Source organism: Capricornis sumatraensis, chromosome 20 (genome assembly GCF_032405125.1).
Source record: "Capricornis sumatraensis isolate serow.1 chromosome 20, serow.2, whole genome shotgun sequence".
Classification (NCBI taxonomy): Eukaryota; Metazoa; Chordata; class Mammalia; order Artiodactyla; family Bovidae; genus Capricornis; species Capricornis sumatraensis.
Window position 1 is genome coordinate 58,242,010 of NC_091088.1, and position 26,398 is coordinate 58,268,407.

The 26,398-nt window shown below is 54.6% G+C and overlaps 1 protein-coding gene across 1 annotated transcript; it reads right to left on the minus strand.

Moving 5' to 3' along the window:
* Positions 1-1,511: 1,511 nt before the first annotated feature.
* EXOC3L2 (exocyst complex component 3 like 2) lies at positions 1,512-22,495 on the minus strand. Its single transcript, XM_068991855.1, has 12 exons — positions 22,370-22,495; positions 17,744-18,282; positions 14,313-14,946; positions 12,634-12,745; positions 11,444-11,545; positions 11,238-11,338; positions 10,931-11,041; positions 9,332-9,467; positions 6,363-6,485; positions 5,740-5,895; positions 4,847-4,968; positions 1,512-2,662 (listed from the first exon to the last, which is right to left on the minus strand). Exons 2-12 carry the CDS (start codon positions 18,264-18,266, stop codon positions 2,380-2,382), a joined length of 2,403 nt encoding a protein of 800 aa, XP_068847956.1. The 5' UTR covers positions 18,267-18,282; positions 22,370-22,495; the 3' UTR covers positions 1,512-2,379.
* Positions 22,496-26,398: the final 3,903 nt, after the last annotated feature.

The following is a 26,398-nucleotide window of genomic DNA, read 5'->3' on the forward strand; positions in this document are numbered from 1 at the left end:
CACGGATGAATACAAGGAGGTATAGCCGTACAGTGGAATGTTATCTGACAATGAAAAGAAATGACGTAGTGACACGTGCTACAACATGACGGATCCTGAAAATACTTTGCGAAGTGAAAGAAGACAGGCCCCCCAAAAAATCACTTCTTTATTCACAGTAGCCAAGCTATGGAAACAACTGAAATGTCCAGCAGCAGATGAGTGGGTGAAGCCACACAGCAGAATATTATTCAGCCCTAACAAAGAAATCCTTCCATTTGTGACAGTCATGAGGTGAAGTGGAATAAGCCCGTCAAAAAAGGACAAATTCTGCATGATTCCACTTACACGAGGTATTCAGAATACTCAAACGCAGGGGGTGAGGGAGGGACAGACTGGGAGTTTGGGGTTAGCAGATACAAGTGACTACATAATCAAACAGGTAAGCAACAAGGTCCTACCATATAGCATAGGGAACTATATTTAACATCCTATAACAAGCTATAATGGGAAATATGAAAAGACTATGTATATAGATATGTGTAACTGAATCACTTTGCTGTGCAGCAGAAACTAACACAACATTGTAAGTCAACTATACTCTTCAATAGAAAATAAGAAAAATGAAAATAACTCAGAGTCATCAAAGTAGAGAACAGATGGGATGAGGGAGGGGGGAGAGTTGTTTAATGAGCGCACGGTTAGAGTGCAAAGATCTGCTGTTCAGCTTTGTGGCGATAGTTAACAGCACTGTATTACGCACTGAGAAATGGGTTAAGTGGGTAGATCTCACATTGTGTTCTGAACACCCGTACACACATACACACACACACACCGAAGACCCCATTTTCTGTGATCCCATTTACACAAAAACGTTCCAGAACATGCAGATCTCCAGAGAGAAAAAGGAGCCCAGTGGTCCCCAGGGCCTGAGAGGGATAGAGGGGTTGGGTTGATGGTTAAAGGGGTGCAGGGTTTCTTTAGGGGGATGAAATGTTCCCAAGATTGACTGCAGAGGTGGCTGCCCTGAACTGTGCACTTTTAAATGGATGAATTCTCTGCTGTGTAAATTCTATTTCAATACAGCCATTTTACAGTGGGGCACCAAACTCTCGAAAAAGAATCCTACCAAACTGAGATGAATACATCTTTCATTAAATGTCCACAAACTGCAGCCGGTTCATTCCTCAACTCCCCACTTGTATATCCATGACATTGAAAGTATCACTTGAGGATGTGAAGTGAGGGGCATATATCCTCTGGACATCTCACCTTGTCCTGGGCAAAGAGAGGTTAAGCAGTTCCTCAGAGAGGGACAGGAACTGCAGCCCAGAGAGGGTCAGCTTCCTGCCTGGCATCACACAGCCCTGGGGCTCCAAGAGACCGTCAGACGTCAAACGTGAGTTCAAATGCGCATGAGGTTCCAACCCCAGCCTCCACTCTGACCCCTGGCTGCCTCCTCCTTCCGACTTTGCAGAAAGAAAAAAAAAAGCCATGCCAGGAAGCATCCATCATAGCCTGTCCAGCTGGGCCGGAGGGGTAGGGGTCAGCAAGGAGGTCACCTCAAGGTCTCCGTGGGGACTAGGATCCGGCGGCAGGGCTGGGGGTGAGAGGCTGGAATTTTTCCCACCCTGAGATTTTCCTGCGTCAACCCAGGAGGGCGCCCTGGATGCCGCCAGCCCTGCCCCCAACCTCCTTCCTCTCTTGATACCGCTTCCCGCCTGAGGATGGGGGAGGGGGTGTGTGCCAAGGTGGGACCACTGGGCCCAGGAGAGAAGGCACTTGCGGATGGACAAAATGAGGGTCGCTGGCCCAGAGAGGCCGAGGGCCTGCCGTAGAGTCACGCAGCCTCGGGGACCTGGTGTAAATGGGACGGCAGGGCTGCTCCCGTCCTGCAGGGCCTCCCGCAGCCTCCACTGCTCTGCCCAGGAGTTGGACCCTAGCCCGGCCTTGGGTGTGTGAGAAGCCCTTGGCCCTGGGCCCTGCCCCAGTCCTTCCTCCCCCCACACACTGGGGACTCAGCCCTTCCTTGTGTTAAATAGAAACCTCTTTATTCTAAGTATCGTACGTTCCTTAATACATTGGATTGAGGCCAGACCTTGAGGTGAGGGGAAAGGGGGGGGCCTGGGATATTTGTGTACAGCCTTCCAAAACGCCACCCACCCCATGCTGGGCTGGGGAGCTGGTGCTGGGAACGGGCTTCATGGCCTTGGGAAAGTCCTTGCTCCTTCTAGCCGCTTTCTCCTCGGAACACAGGGAGTTTGGGGGCAGGAGAGAAGACCGCTAAGGATCTTGCCAGCCCAGGCGTCTGTGGTGCCAGGCTAGGAGTTGAGTCGGGGTAGGGGGGGATGGTCTGTCAGCAGCAAAGATGGGGGGCACTGAGGTGGGGCTGGGAGAGTCTCAGCGTCGGGCCTGGGGCCGCCGTAATGGAGACGGAGCCGGAGGCCGAGGCCACGGCAGGCAGGCCAGCCGGGACAGGGTGAGGCGGCCGAGGAAGAGAGGGAGGCTTAGGCAGACAGGCGGCCGGGGCACGGGGATGTCTGCGAAGAAGGCACGGTCCCGAGGTGGGGACAGGGCTGCCACCTCGCAGAGTTCCAGGTCCCGGGTCACCGCCAGGATCTCCTGGCGGGCGGCCGTGTGGCGCAGACCACGGATGTCAAGGAGCGTTGCCACGTGCTTCTGCCTGGGGGCGGAGGAGGGGACAGGTGCATGGGGGCCTCCAGATATACTCCAGCCTACCTGGGATACCCACCCTGCCCCCCAGCCATCTCTTCCAGAACTCGTCTTAGCTCTGGAACCCCTTTGCTCTCTCCATATCCCTCCTCCGTATCAGTTTCCCCCAGATCCTCCCTTCCCACCAGCTCCCCTAGATCCCACCAGCCCCCTCCAGAACTTCCCTCCCAACCAGTTCCAAATCCCCCTACTCACAGTGGATTCCAGAACCCTCACCTCCAAAACCAGCACAAGCATCTTCCTCTTCACCCCATATCAGCTCTTGATTAAAATAACCTTCCATTTCCACCCCTTCAGGAGCTCAGACCGCTCCTGAATGACCATTCTGCTACTCTCGCGCCTATTTCAGCTCTGGACTCTGTGGCAAGCCTTAACGTCACCTTCGCTTTCATCTCACACGGCTCCACGTCATCCCTCAGATCTAGCCTGGAAGTGCTCACCCCCGTCCCTATCCTAACCTTCACCTCACCCCAACACCCGGTCTAGAATATTCTCCACCACTGCTGTTTGGACTCTCATCCAAATTCAACCTCAGAACACTCACTTCACCACTAGCCCATTCCTGGAATTGTTATCAAGCAAAATTCTCCCCCAGAACCCCAAATTCACCTTGGGGACCCTTACTCCCACCAGAAACTCTGTTGTCAAAACTAACTCTGTTCCACAACCCTTGGCCCTAAATGCAACACATTAGAACCTCCCCTTCACCCGATCTCAGCTCTAGATCCTGGATCCAAAACGCAATTCCAGAACCGCCATATTTCAATTCAATATCCTGCACCCAACATTCATTTCCAGAACTTTCATTTCAAACAAGGTTCTGGGGTCTTTACCACCCCCTTCAATCCACCTCAGCATCTTCACCTGTCCACATTCCAAATTCGAAATCCCCAGAGCTCCCAAACACTAATCTAAAATGGGACTCAAGAACCTTCCAGCTCAAGTGAGCTTCAAAACGTGGCCCCCCTAACTCAGCTCTGGAACCCCTCCTCCCAGGCCAGCTGGAGACCTTTCAAACTTGGATATGCAGGTGGGCTGTATATCCAAGTTCAGATTCAAGTTCAGAAACCCCAGCTCAGCAGGAATGCCATGCAACTCTGGGATGCTGTGGTTTCCCAAGGACACAAGTCCCCCACCTCACAACCAAAACTATTCATCCTGAATCAGCTCCTTAGTCCTTACCTTAGCTGGAGTCCTTAGCTCCAGAGTCCTTACCTTCAGCCCCAAGTCCTGACCCTAAACCCAGCGGTACTCCAGGGTCCTGTGGGGTGTGTCTCTCTGAATACAGAATGTCTGTCTCCCCAACGCTGTGGGACTACCGCCACCACCACCTTATGCAAGCGGCAGTGTTGAGCGGTGGTCAGGAGTACCAGCTTTAGGGCCTACTGCCTGGGTTCAAGTCCAGACTTTGCTGCTGGCTAGCTGTGACATTTGGTGTCAGCTAGTTAATCTCTGCCTGCCTCCGATGGTGCTAAGCTCTCAAAACAGTGCTTGCCTTTTACCTGCAAAGAATTTCTAAAATAGCTTCCATTCTAAAATAACTCTTACTTATAGAGCGAGTGTGTGCCAGGCTGTTTTAGGTCTGACCTAAGGACTCAATAAACAAGAACTGGTGGTGTTACTGCTGTTACCACGGAGGATGGTAAATCATCCCTCGCTAATCATGAAAAGAGAACTATTGTCCCCATGGATCAGAAGCGGGAGACTGAGGCTCAGAGAGGATCACAAAGGAAAGAGTCCATCAGGACCTGAGCGGCCCCTGCCACTATCCCAGTGCGTGTGCGCCCGTGCGCCCCTGCGTGTCCCCGAGTCCCCCGCGGCTCCCCTGATGGGCCGGCCCTTCCTGCCGGCCGGGCGGCCCCGCGGCCCCCCTGCCCCGGGCTTCCTGTGACTGCTTGTTTGTTTGTGAGCCCTGGTGGCGGCGGCGGCAGCGACGGCGGCGGCAGAAGGAGGGAAATCGTATTAATAATGCCCTGGTTTCCAGCAGGAAACGGCCGTCAGACACGCTCGCCGCCTCCCTCCCTCGCCCAAGAGGCAGGAAACGCACGGACGGATATGCCAGGGCTCGCGGGAGACCTCGGCCCTGCCGGCGGCAGAAAGGGCCAGGGCGGCCGTGGGGGGGTGGGGATCTCACCTGATGTCCGGGTAGTCCCGCACCAGCACCCCCACCTCCATCTGGATGCTCGGCGTGTCTTCCAGGCGGAGAACTTCGGCCAAACGGGGCACCACGGCGTCCAGCCACGAGGCCTGGGACTCCTGCAGTTAAGAGAGGACCCTGGGCTCACACCCTCGCCCCCAGTCAACGCTTACCCTTTGGAAACCACCCTCTCCCGAGGCCCCGCGGTTTTCTCGTCGGTAAAACCAGGCAGAGGGCCTCCTGTAGTCAGAGACTATCTGGAACCTTTGGAAATTTGAAGGAAAATCCGTAATATAATCTACTGTTTGTAGATAATTTGGGGCTCAGGGACACAATGTTAGCATTGGGGGAAACTGGACAAAGTATGTCATTGATCTCTCTCTGCACTCTTTCTTATAACCCCATGTGAACCTACAGTTATCTCCCCACAAATTAACAAGAAAATTCCAAGAACTCTAGGTTAGAAACTCCCCGGATAGCCTGGGTGAGACTCTTCCGGTCTTGCTGATTGTAACTGGGTACAAATAAGATTTGCTGATTTTAAATGCTTGGATTTGGGAGCGCTCAAGTCCTGAGTTTCTGTCGCATTTAGCGACTCTCTGTGCTCGTAATAATAGCTAATGTTCAGGATTCCAGGTCCTAAGCCCCTTTAACTTATCTAATCGCCACAACAACGCATAGGGACCATTTTTTTCTCATTTGAGCCCTGACTTGAGCTCTCGCCGCCGGGAGAAAGCCGACTTTTTACCCGCAGAGGGCAGAGATCAGAGTGTTACAGTTGGGTATAAGTTGGGTGAGGGTCTCATTCTAAGCCCCCGCCCCCGGCTATCGAGTCCCCAGATTCCCGGTTTTCCTGGTTTCGGAGCTCCCCGCCCTCTGACCGCACTGACCAGCCGTCGGAACAGCCTCTCCAGTTGCGCGGCGTCCTCCCGGAGCCTTCCGGCCACGCGGCTGCGGGTCCTCGCGGAGCCACAGCGCAGGCGCCCGCGGAACAGGGGCCGCACGTACTCGACGAGCGCCCGCCGGTGCAGCTCGGCCACCAGCGCCTGGGGACCCGGGAAGCCGCGAGGGAGTGTGAGCTGTTGATGACCCTCTCTCCCCGCTTCCCACCCGCCCGCGCCCACTCCGGGTACCCAACGGGAACCCCTCCCCGCACCCAGTCCCCAGGCAGTCCTCCTGACTCCTTCTGGGGAACCCCTGACCTGCTCCCTAATCAGCCCGCGAGCCCACCGGCCCCCAAAGGATGCCCCATCCCAGCCTTCTCCGGGTTTCTCCGGAGCTCCACTCCCAGAGGCCCCCAACCCTGCCGGCAACCCCCTCCCCCGCTATACCCCATACCCGTGGGCGCGCTCCGCGCAGACCCCAGCTTGAGCGCCACCTATCTCTCCCTGATAGAGTTGCTCCCCACCTAGAAGAGGCCTCTCCCAGCCGAGCACTCTGGCTCCCCTCCGCCCCTCGCCCCGCGGCCGCCCGGGTTCCACCCCGCACTCCTCCCCCGCCCAAGCAGACGCACCTGGTAAGGCTCATCCTGCATTCTGCGCAGCGCCAGGGCCTTAGCGCCCAGCGTGCCCACGATGCCATCCAGGGCCTCCGAGCTGTTCAGCCACTTCCTGCGCATCAGCTTGCTAAAGTGCGGCTGGGTGGGAAAGAGTGGGCAGAGGTTCGAGGCTCGCCTCCTTTCCACCCTCTTTCTTCACTTAGCAATTCAATATTTGTTCCCCAAACTCTGCTCCTGCACAGTGCTGGGGATACAGCAGTGCCAGAGACAGTCCAGCCCTGCCTCCCTGGGGCCTCACAGTCAAGAAGGGGAGACAGACCCATTTACAGGGGATTAGGAGATCCAGAGGAGAATGGCTGAGTCAGCATAGAGAGTCAAGGAGGGCTTCCTGGAGGAGGGGTCCCCAGAGCTGAGGCACAGAAGATGGTCACTGTTAGCCAAGTGAGGAGTGGGAGAGGCAGTAGCGGAATCCAGGGGAGAGCCAGTGTGAAGAAGATTCAGATTTCAGATGGGCTTGCAGGTCAGAGGGCCAGAAAGGTCAGTGTGGCTGGCAAAACCATCTAGATAATTCACAGGCCCAATGCAAAGTGAAAATGCGAGACCTTTGTTCAAAAATAATTACTTAAGAGGCAGCAGAGTGTTAAACCAAGCTAAGGGCCAATCTAAGCAGGGAAAGGAGTCAGGGTTAGCAAGGAAGGGGAAGGTCATGTATGACTGCCCAGTAGACAGATGGGGCTGGCCTGGTGAACGGAGCAGAACACACAAGCCTCCCGGGCTGTGTGAGGATCTCCAGATTTCTCCTGAGGGTACTGGGGAGCCATGGAAGGTTCTGAGCAGGAGAGGGAGCAGATCAGCTTTGTGCTTCACCGAGATGGCTGGGACGGGGCAAGACTGAGGCAGAAATGGGGGGTCTGGAAGGAGGCGGAAGGGATGAGGAGGAGGCAGGGAGAATGCAGGTAGGAGATGCATAGGACGCAGTGGGTGGTCGCCTGTTGGGGGAGGGACGGGAGGCATCTGGATCCTGGAGGTGGGATGGGGAATGGGTCTCCCTGAGATGGAGGCTGGGAGGAGCGAGGGGAGATGCTGCTGTTGGGTGGACACTGGGAGCAGGAGGTCCCCAGACACCTTTGAGGTTGGTGTCCATGAGGGCCCGAAGCAGGATCCTATCCCATTCGGACCTGCACCCCCTTCCTGCTTTCTCATCCCACAGTAGCCCAGTTTTCTGATCCTCCAAAAATGTGGGCTTTTGTTAGAAAGCAGGTATGAATCAAACGAGCCGTCACTCTTGGTACAGCACTCGACTCAGGAAGTGTTGCTGATGCTATGAACTGTGTACATTTACGAAGATCACGATGATCAGTACCCGAGAGCTAAACACTTTATGGCCGCAAGCCCATTGCTTCCACACAGCCATCTGAGAAGGCTGTGCTCATTTTCCAGATGAGCAAACAGCAACCCCAAAGGGAAAGCCATTTGCCCAAGACCCCCTACCTGGAAGTGGTACCGCCAGGCCTGGAATAAAGACTGTACCTAATTCCTCCACCACACTCACTTACTTTCATTCCCATACTTGTCCATTGAGTCATTCAACAAACATTCTCTGAATCTTTCCTGCATGGCCCAGCCCTGCGTGGATCACTGGGAACACATCAGAGAACTCTTGGGGACACAGCGCAAAATGAGATAAACAGAACTCCAAGCGCGTGATCATCATAAGCCTTTGGGGGGAATCTGAATTCTGATTGATATGTGATGATATTAAGGACTGATTGTTCCATTTGTTAGGTAGGAGAGTGGCAGTGAATTATGTTTTTTTTAAAAAGGCCGGATTCCTTATCTTTTTGGAGATACAGGTTGAAGTGCTGATGGATGATGACAGGATATCAAGGATGTGCTTTAAAAGAAACCAGTGGGCAGGAGAGGTACGGGAAAGCTGGAGCTGATACTTGCTGGAGCTGGTCCATGGGAGGTCATTCTGCTGACTTTTGTGTATGTTTGAAATTTTCCATTACAAGAAAGTTATTTTAGAAGCATTCCAACAAATCCTTGCCCTTGAGAAGCTAACATTCCAATGGGAGGAGACAGATTGGAAAAAAAAAAAAAGCGAAGGATATAGCATGGCAGGTAGTGATAAGTGCTTTGGAGACAAACAGAGCTTGGGGCGGGGGGGGGGGTGAGGGAGAGTCTCAGGGGGCTTCTATTTTAAATATGACAGTCACAGCAGGTCCTTCTGAGAAGGTGACATTTGAGTCAAAACGAAGGAGGTGAGAGAGGGAGCTCTGGGCCTGTTGAGGGAAGAGAAGTCCAGGCAGAGGGACCCACAGGTGCAAAAGTACTGAAGTTGGAATGTGTCTGACACGTTAAGGAGCAGCTGGCCTGGCGGGTGGATGTGGCTGGAGTGGAATAAGCAAGGAGGGAAGCGGGAGGAGATGAGGTCAGAGGGGGAACGGGCAGACCATCCAGGCCCTTGGGGGGCCACAGCGAGGACCTTGGCTTTTGCCCAGAGAGAGCTGGGAGCCATGGAGGGTTCTAAGCAGAGGTGGGACACAACCTGATATACAACGTGGACTGAGCACCAATTGCAAGCAGGGACATGCACAATGCTCAGTTCTGTTCCCCAGTGTTCCCACCAGCCCCCCACTCCTTCTGAACCTTGTCCCCTCTGCACATGTGCAGGAGCCCAGAGATGAGTAAATGGGGCTCTTGGAACTAGGAGAGGCTGGGCAGGGATTTGGGGAACCTCGGTGACGAGGAGCTCCACCCAGTCCCCAAGGCCCCTTCCTGCTGATGGCCATCTTCCCCCGACCATGTCCTCCTGCCTCTTCCTTCCTGCACCCCCTACCCCTCTAAACCACCCAGATATAGCTGTTACCCCACCCCACCCCCTCTGCTTCCCGAACACTGAGTCATGGGCTGAAAGGAGCTGCAGGATGAGGTGGGGGTGCCCCCTTACCCTGGCCCCACCCCAGCCCACGGCCTCTCACCTGCAGCTCCTGGAACAGCAGGTCGGTCAGGATGCGGTGGCAGAGTCGGATCACGCGGTCCAGAGCGCTGGCGGCCGCTTCCCGGGCTGGCTCACTCTCGGGGGGCCCCACTCGGGCCAGGCGCTCCGCCAGAGCCCTGCAGGGATCCATGGAACCAAAAGTCACGGACCCAAACATCTCAGCCCAACTGTCTGGACCTGTCTCCCCTTAGACGGACCCTATTTTGTGGGTCATAGGGGTGACAGGTCAGAGGAGGAGCTGGTGGAAGTCAGGGGCTCTGGGGAGGGCCTGAGGTGAGAAATATCAGGGGATGTCTGGAGGGTTGGGGATTTGGGGGGGCTCTGTGGACTGTCTGGGAGTCTAGGGGGATGTAGTGGAGAGGAAACGGTCTCTCTGGGTCTCTTCGTCTTGGTGCTTTCTGGGTGAGATTGGGGACGCCTCCATCCTAAAAGTCTGTGATTCTAAAGGACTATAATTCTAAAATGCTACCCTTCTCATTTTCTGTCATTGTAACAGTTGATGACCATCTCCATCACTGAAAGAGAAAAACCTGGTTTGGAGGGCATTTGGGACTTTCTGCCCAAATTCCAGCAGACCCCCTTCTGAGAACATATCCCTGAGTCCCCAAACCTGTGCCACGTTTTTCTCTACAAAAGGGTGGAGGCCACTGTCCACCCACTGCGGGTAGATTAAATGAATGATGTCAGATCCAGACAGGGGACAACACTTCAGATATGAAAGAGGAATGTGGGAACTCTTCAGGTGCTCACAGAAAGACCGCCAAGGTGTAAAAGGGAAAAGGACAGAGTGTGTTCAGTATTCTACCATCTGTATTTTGGGGGGAGTCATCCCCCTTTTTTTTTGGCTATGATGCAAGGCATGTGCATGTGGGATCTTAGTTCCCCACCAGGGATGGAAATTTCGTCCCCTGCAGTGGAAGCACAGAGTCTTAACTGCCAGGGAAGTCCCTGTATTTCTTTTTTTTTTTTAAAGGGAAGAAATAATATGTATGTACATAGTAATATATTTACTTGTGTATGTTCGAAATATGCATATGCATACACATCTCTGCATATGCATGAAGCTTGCCTCTGCATATATACATTTATTTACACATATTTACTGGGAAATGTACCAAAGAACCCTGCAAAGATAGGGGAGACGTTAGTAATAACTTGACCAGAGGAGTAACGGAGGGAAGCTTTTCATTGTATGCCCTATTGTGTCTTGAATGCATTCCCGATTTAAAAACTCACTTAAAAATAAGTCAATAAAAGGGGAAGTAATAGAACTGAATCACTTTGCTGTACAGCAGAAATTGACACAACATTGTAAATCAACTAAACAAGTAAGACAAAAACATTAAAAAAAATGTAATTCCTAGAGTCTGGCTTCTAGGTTCCTGGAATTCCAACACCCCCAGGTTTCCATTACCCTATAATCTAGTGGTGCTGCGGTTCTTTCTAGGACTCCCAGGTCGTAGGATTCTCAGGTCCCCTGTGTATGCCTCTTGGGGCCACCCCACCCAGGATCCAGGCACCCCAGTTGAGCTTGTCACCCTGAACTGGCATCTCCCCCATACCCTGTGGATGCTCTCACCTCAGAGGGGGGCCACAGTTGACCAGGGAGATGGTCCTGCTGATGTAGGTGTCGGGTGGCAGCTCGCGGACTCCTGGGTTCTCATGGAATCGCTCCACGCGCTGCTGGAAGCTGGTGGGAGGAGAAATGGCAGACAGATGGAAGCGCTGCAGGATAAGGGTCCCTGGCTGGGCAGTCAGCCCAGCAAAGCCTGTGATCCCTACAGAGGCGCCCCTTCCTGCCCATCTTGACTCGATTCACTTTCATCTGTCCTCTCTCTGTTGGATCCCGGGTCCAGATGCCCGCCCCCGTCCCCAGTCCTCCGTACCTCTGCAGGAACTCCGCCAGCCCTCCTAGGCAGCAGTGGGCCATCCGCTCCCCGAACTCCTGGCTGATGCGGGGCGCTCGCTCTGTGTGCTCTTCCAGCAGCTGCATGGTCCGGGGTGGTGGGGGGGTGTAAGGAGGGGGTGAGCAGGGAGCCAGGTCCCAGTGGCCCGCCCCAGCTGATTCGCCCTCTTCTTCCCCGCCCCGTACCTCACACACGTCCTGGGCCAGGTTGCTGGACCAGTCCTCCGTGCTCCCCCAGTGCTCCCCGTCCTCCTGCAGCACTCGAAGCAGGGCTGCCCGCGTCTGAGCCTGGAGGAGGGCAGAGGCAGGCGTCAGAAGCCCGCGAGCCTCTCCCACCGCAATCCCCATACCTTAGGCCCCAGCAGGTCCGGAGTCTACCTGTGAGCTCATCAGGGCAACACTGGAGAGAGGGGCTGGCCCAGAAAACTGCCCCAGCCCTTTCCATTCCTAAGCCTACAGTTTGGCGCCTGATATTAAGAGTCTGTGGTTTTAAGGCCCCCCCATCTAATAGGCAGAGGGCTTGAGGGTTTATTCTCTCATTATCTGATGATTCTAAGACTCTGCTCTCAGCTTCCGCAAAATAGTTCGCTCAGGGTTTCCCAATTCTGTGAGTCAAGAATTCCAAGAATCTGAGGTTCTCAGGTTTACACATCTCTGATTCTCTAGTCCTGCCCGGTCTTCAGTTCAGTGAGTATGAGTATCTAGGCTTGTTCGAGTCTAAATTTCAAAGCTTCAAGTTTAGAATTGAACTAATTAGAATCAGAATTGCAACTAGAATTAGAGTTGCAAAGATTCTGACTTCTGTGGCTGAGGCAGGACTGGCTTTTTAGACCAGAAACACAGCTGCGGCTGGGATGGGTGTTTACAGCAGGACCATTCTGCTTAGCAGTAACTATGTCAATCATTAAGCATGTTTATTTACTATCAGCCCTGCTTATATGCAAAGATGTTTTTAATATAAATTTATTTATTTTAATTGGAGGCTAATTACAATATTGTATTGGTTTTGCCATACATCAACATGAATCCTGCAAAGATGTTTCGATGCCCTCTTTCTGTGAGTCCTTGAGTCTGTGAGCTGAGGTCCTGTGACCAACTCTGTCTTGCTGTAAGATTTGAAGTGTCCGAATATATTGAACCTGTACCGAGTGTTCCTATGCCCGGCTGGGTGCTTGAGATACACTGAACATGAGACAGAATGGATCAGTATGGGCTTACATTTCTCTCTTTTGGACAAAACTCAGAAGTCCATAAAGGGAAAAGGGAGATGGAAAGGGAAAGAGGGAGGGGAGAGGCCCCCCAAGCCCAGTGTAACCCCCACCCCCCTCTGCAGAGTGCCTCCCGCTTCCAGATCACTAATGCCAAGTTCTGGGTACCTTCACGTCTGTGACACATTCATCCTCCAAGCCACGAAGGGTGCCGGGCGACAGGAGGGGCCCCAGCTCCCCGTTCTCCAGAGCAACCATGTCCACCAGACCCAGGACCTCTCTAGGAGTGGGGGAAAGAGGCAGGGGGTCTGTGAGAGCTGAGGCTGGCCAACTGAACCCCTCCCCACGCTCATTCCTTCACGCTCTCGCTCCCTGTGTTTGTGACCTGAGCCACTCCCTTCCTCCCCTGGGGCCAGCTTTGCTCATCCCTCAAAGGAAGTCTCTGGAATTGTTGCTCCCTTGGCTCCAGCTCTCTGAGTCAGCTCCCTGATGGATGGTGTCCGGGCAAGACTTGGAGGGATCAAGTCCAGACGTGAGGATCTGGCACGCAAGGTCTCACCCACCAGAGGTTCACAGGACAGAAGCTCCCTTCCACCTCCGCCCCTAGTCCCTGCGGCCTCGCCTCGCCTGGTAGGCCTCCAGCGTCAGCCGTCACCCTTGGCTTCTGCCCTTCTGCATGCCCCGGCCTGTACCATGCCATCACTCTCACCACACTTCCCCACTAACCCCTCCCCCCCCCACCAGCCTTTGGCTCATGGCATCCTCTCAGCCAGAAGCCCCATCTCCCTAAAAGTCAGACTTGACATCTCACATCCCAGGCTCCCTATTCTGCCTCCCCCTGTGACAGTCGGCATGTGGGTGTCATGAACAGATACTCCCAAATGGGATGTGGCTTGGGGGTAACTGTTGCCTTACTATTCTTCTGGTGTCAGCACCCTGATTTTGATGAGGAACCGCCCACTCCCTCTCCTTCCAGTGTGTGGTTTGGGTGTGACTGATCCCTTTTCCCTGGAGCCCCTAGTGACGCAGTTATTGCTAATAATGTTATTCCATCCTGTGGCCACAAGAATGGAATGTTTTAAGGTCCAAAGCCTCGATGGTTATAAAATTCTTGGACTGGAGGTGTCAATGGTACTCAGGTTCTAGATGCTAAGATTATAGCATTCAAGAGGCTAAAACTGTGAAGGATCAACAGTGTCAAAGTTCTAGGATCCAAAGAGGGGATAGGGAATTTCCGAGTGGTCTAGTGGTTAGGACTCTGAGCTTTCACTGCTGAGGGTGGGTTCAGTCCCTGGTCAGGGAATTAAGATCCCACAAGCCTTACATGGCAGACCAGAAAAAAAAGCTAAGGTATAGGACTCAAAAGGCTCATCAGCGCCAAGGTTCTAGAATTGATAATGTCATCAATTCTAAAGTTCTAAGATTGGAAGAGTCATCTGCGCTAGTGCCCTAGGGTTGAAGGCTAGAGCGCTGTATGGGTTCTAGAATTCTAAGGGTCAACAGTGCCAAGATTTCAGCAGGACAAGAGTCACTGGTGCTAAGATTCTCGGATTAGAAGGGTGGGCGGTGCTAAAATTCTAAGAGTGCAAGTGTTGAGGATTCTAAGGTTCGTGTATGGTGCTACGATCAGAGGCTTCCTGTTGCTGAGTTCTAGCGTGGAAAGCGTGCTGAGCCATAAGACTCGAACTGTAAATGTCACCAGCGCCGAGTCTGGAAGGGTCAAAGACGTTCAAGTTCTAGGATTGAAAGTCCAGGGTCCTTAGGATCTGAAAAGGCCGGGACTGGACGGGGTGGAGGGAGGGGCGTTCTGAGGACTTCGGGCAGCTGGTCGCTGGTCCGCAGCTCACCTGGGGTACACCTGGTTGTGCCAGTGCAGCAGGGCGTAGCGGTCGGCCAGCGGCAGCCTCCGGCGGGCGGCGGCCCCGATCCACTCGGCCAGCGCGCCGTGGTAGCCGCGCAGGTAGATGCCGAAGGCGCCCAGGCCGGCTGGGTAGGAGGGCGCCAGGCGGCCCCGCACGACGCCCATGTCCTCCAGCAGCCGTCCCCGCAGCGCCTCCAGCTGCCCGGCCAGGCCCCCGGGCGCCCCGGGAGCCGCCGCCTCTAAGCGCTCCCGGGCCGCGCGCGCCACCGCCTCGGCCCAGCGGGCGCGCAGCTTGCGGGCAGCCTCGGGTCCCCGGCGCCCGTCGGCCGCCTCCTCCTGCACCAACACCTGGCCCAGCTGCGCCACGGCGCCCGCCCCGGAGCCCGCGCCCAGCCCGGGGCCCGCCAGCGTCTCGCGCACCAGCGCCCACATCTCGCGCTGCAGGGCCTCGTAGAGCAGAGCCACGTCCCGCGCCCGGCGGCCGCCGCCCGCGCCCTCGGCCTTGGGCGGCCCGGGCGCGCCGCCCCCCGACGACGCCAGCTCTTCGGCCTCTAGCTCCAAGATGTGCTCGTCGGCCCGCGCCAGCTCACGCTGCTGGATCAAGCTCAGGATTTCCAACACTGTGGGCGCAAAGTGGGCGATCAGGGGCTGGAAGACGGGGCGGAAGGGGGCGAAGAATGGGACAAGGTGGGAGGCGAGGGGGAGAAGGTTCGGGGTGGTGAGGGGGTGGGGGCAGAGGTGGAGGAGGAGGTCAAGGGAGGAAGGTGAGGAGAATGAGGAGGACTTGGGGAGGGGAGGATGGGGGACCAGGGGATGAGGGAGGCAGAGAGAGAGAGTCAGGAAAAAGGAGACAGGAGAGGGTTGCGGAGGGAAGAAGGGGTTTGGTGATGGGAGAGGGAGTCTCCATATGGGAAGGAGGTCAAAAGGCTAGAGGGTGTCTAATTAGGAGGAAGATAAGATGGGGGAGTCGGAGTAAGATGGGGGTAGGGGTTGAGGAAGAAGGAAGGGATTAGGGCTTGGGGAAGAGAGTATCAGGGGGTGGGTTAGGATGTGGGGAGCAGTTGGGGAGCTGAGGGCGGATAGGATAGAAAACGTGCATCAAGATTTTTTTAAAAGGCATCAGAGACAGTGGAGAGGCTGAGGGAGGGCAGTCAGATCCAGGTGAGGGGAGAGATGGGGGCCTGGAGGTGGGAGGAGGATGTGAGGACCATAGGTAGGGCTTTTGGGGTGCAGACAACTGTGGGGGTGATCTGGTTCTCTGGTGATTTCACACTCCCCCAGGAGAGGGGGGTCCTCTGAGGGGCTGAGAGGCCTCTGAGTGAAGGCAGAAGCAGGGTCCCAGTGGCCCAGGGTTACCCCCAACACCTCCCCCCACTCCCCTTCCTCCCTGGCAGAGAAACTGTTTCCTGGCCAGTGCTATTTCTGCCCATCCGTTTCCAGAAGGCGGGGGCTCCACTCACCCGCTTTGCCCCTCCCTGCAGTGCCCTCCCAGTCCCTAGGGCGCCAGGCTGAAATAGCCTCTGATGCAGGATGTGGAAGGCATCAGAGGATGGAGCCCTTGCTGGGGCAGCAAGGGCTGTCCGTGGGGGGAGGCCAGGGGTGGGGGTCGGGGAATAGAGACAAGGCCTCAGGGTTGGGGCTGGAGATAAGGATCCGGTGAAGGTGGGGGTTGGGATGCGGGAGTTCAGGAGAGCTAGGGTGGTGCTGCAATCTGAAGAGGGAGGTGGGGAAGGAGTTGAGGATGGTGTCTGGGCTTGGGGTAAGGATGGGGCTGGGGATGAGTTGAGGCATTGGTGAGGATGGAAAGAAGGAGGTGAGTTCAAAGAAGCCTGGAGGTGAACTGGGGTTAGGAATGCGGAGAGTTGAAGTTGGAGGCTAGAAGTGGGTGGTTAGGATTGGGACTGAGAGGATGAGTTTGGGTTAAGGTTGAAAACTGGGGCTGGGAATGTGACTTCCTGAACCAGGAAGCTGGGGAGGTGAGTGGGGTTGAAGGGGGACACTGAGATAGACCTGGGGTTGGGGGGTGGGAGTGAGATGGAAGAGGGGAAAGATTTGCACACAGGGACGGGATTGAGCGGTGGGATAAGAGGCGAGGAACAGGCCGTGGCAAGGGACTGGACCGCTTGGCAGCTGTCATGGTGTTGGGCATAGCTCTCAGGTTAAAGATGGCATTTGGAAAAAGGGATGGGTTGAGAATAAGCGTGTGGATGTGTCTCAGGGTGGAGACGGATGATGGGTTTGGAATACGTGTGACTGGAAACCAGAAAGGCACCAAGGAAGACATTGGGGTTTGGGGTACAGCTGGGGTTGAGGATACAGCTAAAGTGGTGTTGTGAGTTGAATTGTGTTTGTCCCCCCTCCAACCTCAAAAAAAAAAAAATATGTGAAGCCCTAACCCTTAATACGTCAGAATGGGATCTTATTTGGAAATAAGTCATTTGTAGAGGTCATCAAGTTAAAATGGGATAACAGGGTGGGCCCTGATCCTGTGTGACTGTCATCTTTGTAAGAAGGGACATTTGGACACCAAGACCGACAGGCACAGAGAAGATGAGGTGAAGATAGAGAAGGCCACAGGCGGATGGAAGGCGGGAGGGATGCAGCTAGCGGAGTGCCAGAAGGTGGCAGAGGCCAGGCAAGCCTCAGAGTGGGCGTGGCCCTGCCAACACCTCGATTTCAGACCTCTTCAACTGCAAGAGAATAAACGTCTGTGGTCTTCAGTCAGCCAGTCTGTGTACTAACAGAAAACTAACCCAGGTGGTGATGGGTTTGGGCGGATGTAGCCGGGAGATGGAGGGGGACATCAGGCATGGGGGTGAGCTTGAAGATGAAACTTGGGTATAAGTGGAAGTAGGGATGAAGCTGAAGGTGGAGGCTGGGGCTGGGGGTTTAGGATTGGGGTGGAGTTAGGGTTGGGGTTCAGAGTGGGATGGAAGAAGAGAAGAGATTAATGATGAAGGAGGAGGTTGAGGTGGGGGTTGGAGTTTGGGGCCAGAATTAGGGCTAAGGATGGGAATACGGAGGACTGCGGAGGTTAGGGAGGGGTTTAAGGTCAAGGTCAAATGTGGATACTTTGAAAGGAGATGGGATTGAGGCTGAATTTGAGGGGAGTAAGGGAAAGAGGATTGATACTGGAGACAGGGAGGGCATTGGAGGAGACGAGACCAGAGTTGGTGATTTGATTGTTGTTGGACCACGGGGCAAGGTTGAAGGTGGCAGGTGGAGAAAGGGACAGATTGGGGCTGGGGGTGGAGATGGGGCTGAAGCTGGAGCTTGACAATGCAGATTAGGACCGCAGGAGGGACGGCTGGCCCTGTCCATGGAGGTGGGCGGATGGAAACTAGAGATGTGAATGGCAGTGATGTCACAGGTAGAGACACTGGTTCTCTCAGGTCTGAGCCAGGGCTCCCAACTCACCTGACAAGGGCTCTTTCACCTTTGGGGGCTCTGGGACCTTGGGCGGGGGCTCGGGAGCCGCCTCACCTGCGGGCACCACCCTCTCAGCCAGTGATGCCCGCAGGGGCTTGGGCCCACGCCCCAGTCTCAGGAAGGCCAGTCTCCGAGCAGCCTCTCCAGCCGCCTCCTCATCGCCCTGGGCTCGGCTCCCCTGAAGCCTGGCCAGGAGGCCGAAGTCTGCTGAGCTCCTGCGAATCCCTGGCAACAGCACCCGGCCCAGGAAAGAGCGAGGCTGCCCATCCCTGGGGCTGCCCGCCTGCCGGCCAGGGGTTTTACCCAGCCGGAAGGGGGACAGGCCTGCCAGCTTCTCCAGGGTGGCTCGGCGACGACATGACGTTCCATTGGGCAGAGCCCCCAGCTCCGCAGCCTCCTCTTCTTCCAGTCCTGAGACTTCCTCAAAGGGGTTCCGAGAGGACCTCAGAGGCAGCGTCCCTGCCCGGGGCACCTTAGAGTCTGCCATCCCTAGACTCTTGAGGATGGGCATTTTGACTGGAGAGGGCCTGGGGGCGGGAGGGGTGGAAATGGCCCATCGGTATTGCTGGTGGTGGGTGACACTGACGACAGAGCCTTTGTGTCCCCAGCACTTTGAAGCATGCGTGCCAAGCACTGGGCTGAGCACTTACACACCCCCAGAATCTGCACAGCTTCCTGTGCTGAGCACTGTCACTATGCCCATTTTGCAGATGAGGAAACTGAGGCTCATAAGGGCCTAATGTCCCATAGTGATTCAGGGACAAAGCTGGGATCCAGACCCAGGCCTGTCTGATTCTAGATCCTGGGCTCTTTCCCTGGAGCAATGGAGTTCAGACTCTTCCCCTACCTCACTCCTGCCCTGGGACCCTCCTATTCCAGGAGAAAACAGGCTGAGAGGGGAAGGTCCCCTCCTACATGGGGACCCAGACCACACCCCACCATCTACCCAGGCATCCGTTCACACTCTCGGGCACCTTCGTCTCCTCCCCATCCAGTCAGTAGTCCTGTCACCTCTACCCCAGTCATTCCTCCAGCAAACTCTTACTGGGAAAGATCCAGAACAAGCAAATCCACAGAGACAGAAAGATTAGTGGTTGCCAGTGACTGGGAGAAAGGGACTGGGGCCTGACCACTTAATGGGTACAGGGTTTCCTCTTAGAGGGATGGAGATGTTCTGGAATTTGTGGTGATGTTTGACCACCCTTGTGAATACATGAGATGCCACTGAACTATACACTTTAAAATGGCTAATATGGTAAATTTAATGTTGTACAGATTTTACCACACACACACGTACATGCACACATGTATACACACACACACACACACACTTATTAGGTATTTGTATCAGTCCAGCCCTGTGCAGGCACTGAGAACACAGCGGCGGCCAAGGCAGACCCAGTCTCTGCTCCTGTGGGGCTGGAAGCTTCCAGAGTCTGACCCATTCCATCTCCTACATCCCTGTCTCCTCCCTCTTCACGGCCCCTACCCTAGTCCAAGCCCCCTCCTGCTTCTCTACTTCAGCCTCCTCCCTGATCTCCAGCCTCTAGGCCTCCAGTGCACCTTTGAGGACCTTGTTAGGGCTCGAACCCGCCCCTCCCCTTCTCTTAACCCTCCATGGCTCCCCAGTGCCCTCAGGACAAAATTCAGGCTGGCCAGCTGTATCCCTCATCAGCATGATCCCACATTTTCCTCCTTCTTCCTCCAGGCTCCTCTGGGCTTCAACATCTGCTTCTACATGGAACTCTGTTCTCCATAGTCCATTCAGGGTTTGAGACCCAGCTCAGATGTTGCTGCCTCCAGGAAGCTCTCCAGGATACCCAGGCTGAATCAGGTGCTCCCCTCCTTGATATTCCCACTCTGGGTCATCGCTGTCTGGGGTTGGGTCTGTGAGCCCTGAGAGGGCTGAGTCAGGACTGTCTGGGTCACCACTGTGTCCTCAGCTCCCAGAGCAGGCACTCTGGGAATGAATGGGGGCCAAACAGGAAACAAAGGAAGGGGGCAAGGACTTCATTTCTCGTGGGGGAGGAAGAATGATAAGTCAAGCTGGAGAGGTCAGCAAGAAGCAGGCTAGGCAGGGCCTCAAAAGTCATAAGGAAGGGCCTGAGCTTTCTCCTGAGGGCACCGAGGAGCCGTGAAAGGCTATTTTTCCTTTGTTTTAACTTTTGGCCATGTGTGGGACTCAGTTCCCCAACCAAGGATTGAACCCACACCCCCTGCATTGGAAGGCAGAGTCTTAACCGCTGAACTGCTGGGGAAGTTCCGGAAGGGCACTTTTGAAAACAATGAAATAGTCCAAACAGTCAGAAAAGTATAGAAAACAAATTTACTAAACACCCTTGTGCTTACGATCCTAGCTGCATCTAATGCAAATATATGCTCTCTTGGGTTCAGTTTTTTGTTTTCCAAAGAAATAAGCATTGCAGAGCATTCCCTGGTGGTCCAGTGGTTAGGGGGCTTCCCAGGTGGCGCCAGTGGTAAAGAATCCGCTTGACAACGCAGGAGATGTGAGTGATGCAGGTTTGATCCCTGGGTCGGGAAGATCCCCCGAGGAGGGCATGGCAACCCACTCCAGTATTATGCCTGGAGAATCCCAAGGACAGAGGAGCCTAACAGGCTACAGTCCATAGGGTCGCAAAGGGTTGGACACGACTGAAGTGCTTTAGCATGTACCAGTGGTTAGGACTCTGCACTTTCCCCGCCAAGGGCATAGGTTAGGCACAGGTCAGGGAACTAAGACTCAAGCGTTGCAAAGGCACTGAAGCCTCCCACACCCCTCCCTCATCCCGCCCGCTCTAGCCCTCTCCCAAGGAAAGCCATCCCTTTGCCTACCCAGACTAGTACCCAGAAATATCATACTGTTTTGCGTGGTTTCAAACTCTCTATAAACACTATCTTACTACATGTGTCCCTGCAACTTGCTTTCTTCTTTCCTCACATCTTACATGTGAGATTTGTCCACACCTGTCTCTGTGGCTCTAATTAGTGCTGCCTACCGTATTCCACTGTGCAACTATGACAAAATGTGTGAAGTGTCAGAGGTTCCCACATCCTCCTCTGGCCGGACACATGGTTGCTTTCAACCAGGACAGGGTCGGAGAGGCTAGGGACAGGGTCTAGATGGGGCACTGGGTGTGGGAGGGCATGGGGGCACTGGGAGGAAGCCGATGCTGAAGGGGCCCTGAGTTGGCTGGGCTGTGGGCACAAGCCTCTCCTTTGCTGGTGGTGACCCCACTTCTTTCCTTCCTGACTTCAGCCTCCAGACCTTAGCTGTTGTCTCTCAAGCCTCCTGTTCCTCAAAACACCATCCTAGCCTCTCTGTAGCCTCCATGGTCCCCAATCCCCCCAAGAGGCAGTCACCATGGCAACCCTTGCCTGGAACCCCTGTGGCTATGAGCAATTGGTGCCAGCCCCTCCACACACACACACACACACACACACACACACGCATGCACACACCCCACATACTGATTCTCTTTCATCTTCCAAGCTGGCCTCCACAGGCCTCATCTCCAAAATGGCTCTGTCATTCCCTAGAACTGGCTCCATCATTCCTCCGCCTGCAAAAAACTCCCCCTCCCCCTCAAAACAGGGGCCTTTGATTTCCCTCCAGCAGAAGTCAACACCACTCAAACTAGATCTTTTTTCACCCAAACAAGATTTGACATTCCCACACCAGCTTCCACAGCCACCCCTAAACTGGGACCCCTCCCCGCCAAATCATTTCCAACATCCTCAGACCCGTCTGCAACATTTTCCCAAAACTGACCCCGACGTCTTTCCCCTTCCTGGCTCCAGCACCTACCTCTGCAACCTGACTCCAACATCCTGCCCCCTCCAGCCCCCTTGTCGGCCTCCGGGTGCCGGCCCCTGACTCACTTCCGAGGGATCCCTCAAGCCCCCCAGCCTTTGTGCCCCCCGCAGGATGTCTTGGCCACCAGAGCTTCCCTCTTTGGGCTCCTCCTCCTCTTCCTTGCTACCAGCCTTTCCCCAATGCCCCGAACCTTTTGCAGGCCGGCCGGCCTGTTTGCAGAAGTTATCACCTCCAGTCCCATGCCTGTGATCAGGGAACTGCCCTGACCAGCTGTGTCCTACCCAGCCCCAATCCAGACCCTGCCCGCAAACAACTCCGTCACCAGCCCGGCCTGTCCAGGTTCACCTACATCTTCAATCCCAGCCTCATCCCGCCTCCTGCTCTATCTCCATCCCAACCCTGGTCACCGCTCCCACCTCTGGGACCCCATCTCTTGGGGACGGAGCAGAGCGCCCATCCCCCTCTGGCCTCAGCCTTCCCACCTGAACTCAGAGCGCTTCCGACCCAATGACACCGTGTCTCTCCTTTCCCTTGGTGCTTCCAAGCTCTCCATGGCTCCCTGGCAGCCTGGATCGGCAGAGTCCCCACGGCATGCCCTGCACCCTCCTCCTCCGGCTCCCCCTCTCCTCCCCCTAGCCTCTTGCTGGCTGACACCCCCCCACCACCACCAGGTCAGGCCCTAGAGTTTCTCTTTGCCCCCAGACTCTCCTGGCTTCAGGGGACACGCTCTCCCCAATTACGGTCCAGCGCCCGATTCAGAGGCGCGGGGCGCCGTGATTCCCCTCCTCCTGCACACTCACCTCCTCCTCAGTGTCTCCTGTCCCGGCTGCTGTCCTGTGTTGAGGCTCCTTCAGCCAGGACTGCCAAGAGCTTGGATCTGAGGAGGGGGGGTTAGAGGAGGTCAATTTCCTGTCAGGAAACCCCTCCCTCTCTGGGGCCAGGGGCGGGAAGGACTTGTTATCTGTCTGCCCTTTTAGGCCAGGCTGTGTTGGGCTGCGGTCAGGCCCCACATTCATCCACCCCGACCGGAACTGGCAACACCCCCAGTCTGCTCTTCACACCTCCCAACGTGACAACACCCTCCTGGGTACCCCCTCAGAGACACCCCATGCTGGCTGTGGGCCCCGAAGTTCTCTCCTGGGTTCCCCCGCTCTGGGGTAAAGACATGGAGGAAGGTTCTGCTGGGACCAGGGGCTGGTTGGAGGCCTCAGGGGGTGGCCCTAGGCAGGGCTTTGCTTCCGTGGTTCTTTCTGCCTAAAAGCCCCTGTCTCCAGGTCTCCATACGCCTGCCTTCTCATTATTACCCAGGTCTCAGCTCCAGCGTCCTTTCCTCCAAGGAGAGGTTCCCGACCAGCGAAAGCACTTCTGCCCATCCTGTACGCTCCCCGCTCCCCAGAGACATTGCTCTGATTTTTCAGTTTCTTTAGAGCACTTTCTACAACCTGAAATAATCAAATCCTTCTTTCTCCCTGGTGGATTTTCTGACTGTCCCAATCAAACGTAAATTCAATGCAGATTTTGCTTACTGTGTTCATCGTGATAACTCTAAATACATGCCCGGCACATAGCAGGTGCTCAGTAAAGCTCTGTTAACAGAATGCACCGGTGGGGATAGAGCAGTGCTAAGGATGGGAGGTTGTGGATGAAGACGGCAGATGGGTTGGGGCTAGAAATGGGTTGGGGGTTGGATGGAGTGAGATGCAGGATTAGGGTTACTTTCAAGGCTGGGTTTTAGGCTTAGGTGGCCCTTTGGGTTCCCAGGCATAGTATCCCAGGTGTTTGGCCTGAGAGAATGATCACTTGCCTCAGCTCGATTGGGGTTGGGGTGAGGTAGGGTTGACATTAGGGACAGGAGCTGGGCTCAGGGATCACTCCTTCTCCCCTAGCCCCAGTGGGGGCTCTGTGGACATTAGGTTGGGATAAGTGCATCAGGGGTTAAGATTCCAAGGTCTGAAGGCCTCCACTCAAGGATTGGATTTGTCAGCAGAGGGCCCCGGGGGAGTGGCTGATTTGGTGGCCAAGAAGGCAGGGGGAGAAACAGGCTTTGTCCTCCCCAAGTCAGTGTGGACCCATGACAATGAGAAGGCAGGCCGGGCTGGAACCAAGCATCTGTTATGGGCCATGGACACTGTTGGATCTCTCCCTCTTTTTTAACTTAATTTTTTATTGAGCTATAATTCTTACGCCATAAAATTCACCCTTTTAAAGCATATGTCAATGGTTTTTGGTATATTCACAAGGTTGTGGCAACCATCCCCACTATCTAATTCCAAAGCATTTTCACCACCCCAAAAAGAAATCCTTAAATCCTAAAACCTTTTCCAGTCGTTCCTTACTGCGCTCTCCCCCCAGCCTTTGGCAACCCTGAGTCTACTTTCTGTCACTATAGATTTACCTGTTCAGGATATTTCACATCAATTTGTTGTTGTTTAGTTGTGAAGTTGTATCCAACTTTTTACAACCCCATGGACTGTAGCCCTCCAGGCTCCTCTATCCATGGAATTTCCCAGGCAAGAATACCAGAATGGGTTGCCATTTCCTTCTCCAGGAAATCTTCTCGACCCAGGGATCAAACCCTCATCTCCTGCATCAGCAGACAGATTCCTATACAACTGAGCCACCTGGAAAGCCCATTTCTTATAAATGGAATTATACAGTAAATGGTCTTTTGTATGCTTCTTTTGATGAGCGTAACTTTTTAAGGTTATCCATGCCACAGCCTCCCCTCTTTAAGCCTCAGTTTCCCCATCTGGGAAATGAGGTGGGGACCATACTGGGAACTAAGGAGCCAGGGTGAGCCCTGAAGAGTGGTGGACAACCTGTGTAGAGGGAGGCGATCTTCTCCCCTCTTGTGGTGTTTCGGAGAACTGCAGCTGTCAGCGGTAGGGCTGGGAAGGGATTGGGCGGATTCAGCCTCTATCCCATTCCCAAGACCCCACCCCTCATCCCGCAGGAACCTTGGGATCCCAAAGCTTCCAGAACAACATTCTGAGCTCCTCCCTCTCTGCCTCCCACCATCCCTGAGACTCCTCAGGCTCCATTTGTTGAATAATAATAATATCACCCATTTAAGAGATTCTAATCTGTTCCCGCAAGAACTGCTTTCCTTCCATAGTCTCATTAATTTGTCACAGAGCTGGGCTGCTACTTCTACTTTCCAGAGACAGGAAGCCATAGTGGACAAGACCCTACCTTGTGGAGTTTGATGACGCTTGTGTTCAAACCTCAGCCCTGCTGCTTACCAGCTGTGTGGACTTCAGCATATGGTTTTTCCTCTGTAAGCAGGGGTGACAATGATGGTCCAATCTCATGCTGTAGCAGAAAGGATGAAGTGCTCAGAGCCTGGCACAGAGGAAGCCTCTGTGAGTAGATGTAGCTGATGGTATCAAGCAGTGATATACAGGTCAATAGGTTACAACCAGAGCTCTGCCAAGTGAAGGCGGAAAGCCTTTCTTTGTAGCATGTGCCAATTTCCATGGTGTAAATATTCCCACCATGGCTAATTCCAGGCTACCAAGGTGTCAACATTGAAAGCCTTTGGGGGAAAAGAGATGTGCAGTCACCCCTTACATAGCAGTTTCACTGTAACAGAATACAATAGATGTAAATAACCTCAGGATCACACGTAAGAACCAAACGTGAAATAATTAGGACGTGATGACTATTATCTTTGCTTTAAATATAATTTATTTAATTGTATGTTTGCATAATTTAATTTTTAATAATGACTGTTTAACAACCAGCTCCAAAATCCCTGAGACTTCAACAACCAGCTCGCTGAGCTGGCTCCAGCAGGCTGCTATTATTGTCAAACCAGTTTTTTAGAAAAGGAAACAGGTTCAGGAAGACGTTCAAACAGACATCGATCCCATGCAAGGGCTGAATCCAAGGCCAGGGCAGTGTCCCTCTTCCTTTCATTCCACCCTAGTCTAGAGGGGACGCGCGGCCCCCATGGCACTGTGTGATCTCAGCAAAGTCCTTGACCTCTCTGGTCTCAGTTTGCCTAGCAGGAGAATACTTGCACCAGGTTCTTCGCACCTACTTCAGCCCTGCTAGGAAGGCAACATGCAGATCCTCCCCCTCCCTTTATAGACGTGTGAAACTGAGGCCCAGAAAGAGCCAGTGCCTGTCCTGAGTGCCAAAGCTGGACACAGAGTCTGGAGACGCCTACTGGGTTGCAAAGGAAAGGAGACTGCAACCCACAACCGTGGGGTCTGGAGTTTTCTGGGAGGTGGGAGGCAGCGTTGCTAGAGAGGTTGGTCACCCTTCCTCAGTGGCTCCGCCCAGACACCGTCCCCCCAAGCATCCTTAGCCCGCGGTCCCCAGAGCTTCCTGGACTGGGGAGGAGGCGGGGCTGGGAGGGAGAACAGGGAAGCGCCGCCGGCCTGGCTGTTGCCTTTGAGGGCTTCTCTGTCAGTCCTGCCTCTTTGTCTCCATTCTCTCCTCAGGTCTGTGCACCTCCGTCCCGCCTTCTGTCTCTCTGCGTGGATCCATCAGTCTCTGTCGCTCTCTGTGTCTCTGCGTCTCTCACCCTGCCTGTCTGTGTCTCTTCTAGCGCTTCTCCCTCGTTCTGCCTTTCTGTCTTTTGGCCGCTCCGTTGTCTGGCTGCCTGTTCATCTCTTTGTGTCTCTCTGTTTCTCGCTACCCCTGTCTCTCTATCTCTTTGTGTCTCTCTTCCTGAGCCTCCCCGTCTCTGCGCCTCTCAGTATCTTTCTCTGCGTCTCTGGCGCCGTGCCTTGGCGCTTCTCACTCCTCTTCCGGTGAGTCTCTGCTCTCCGGTGAGAACCTGCTCCGAGCCGACGCGCCCAGACCTGCCTCCGCCCCGAGAG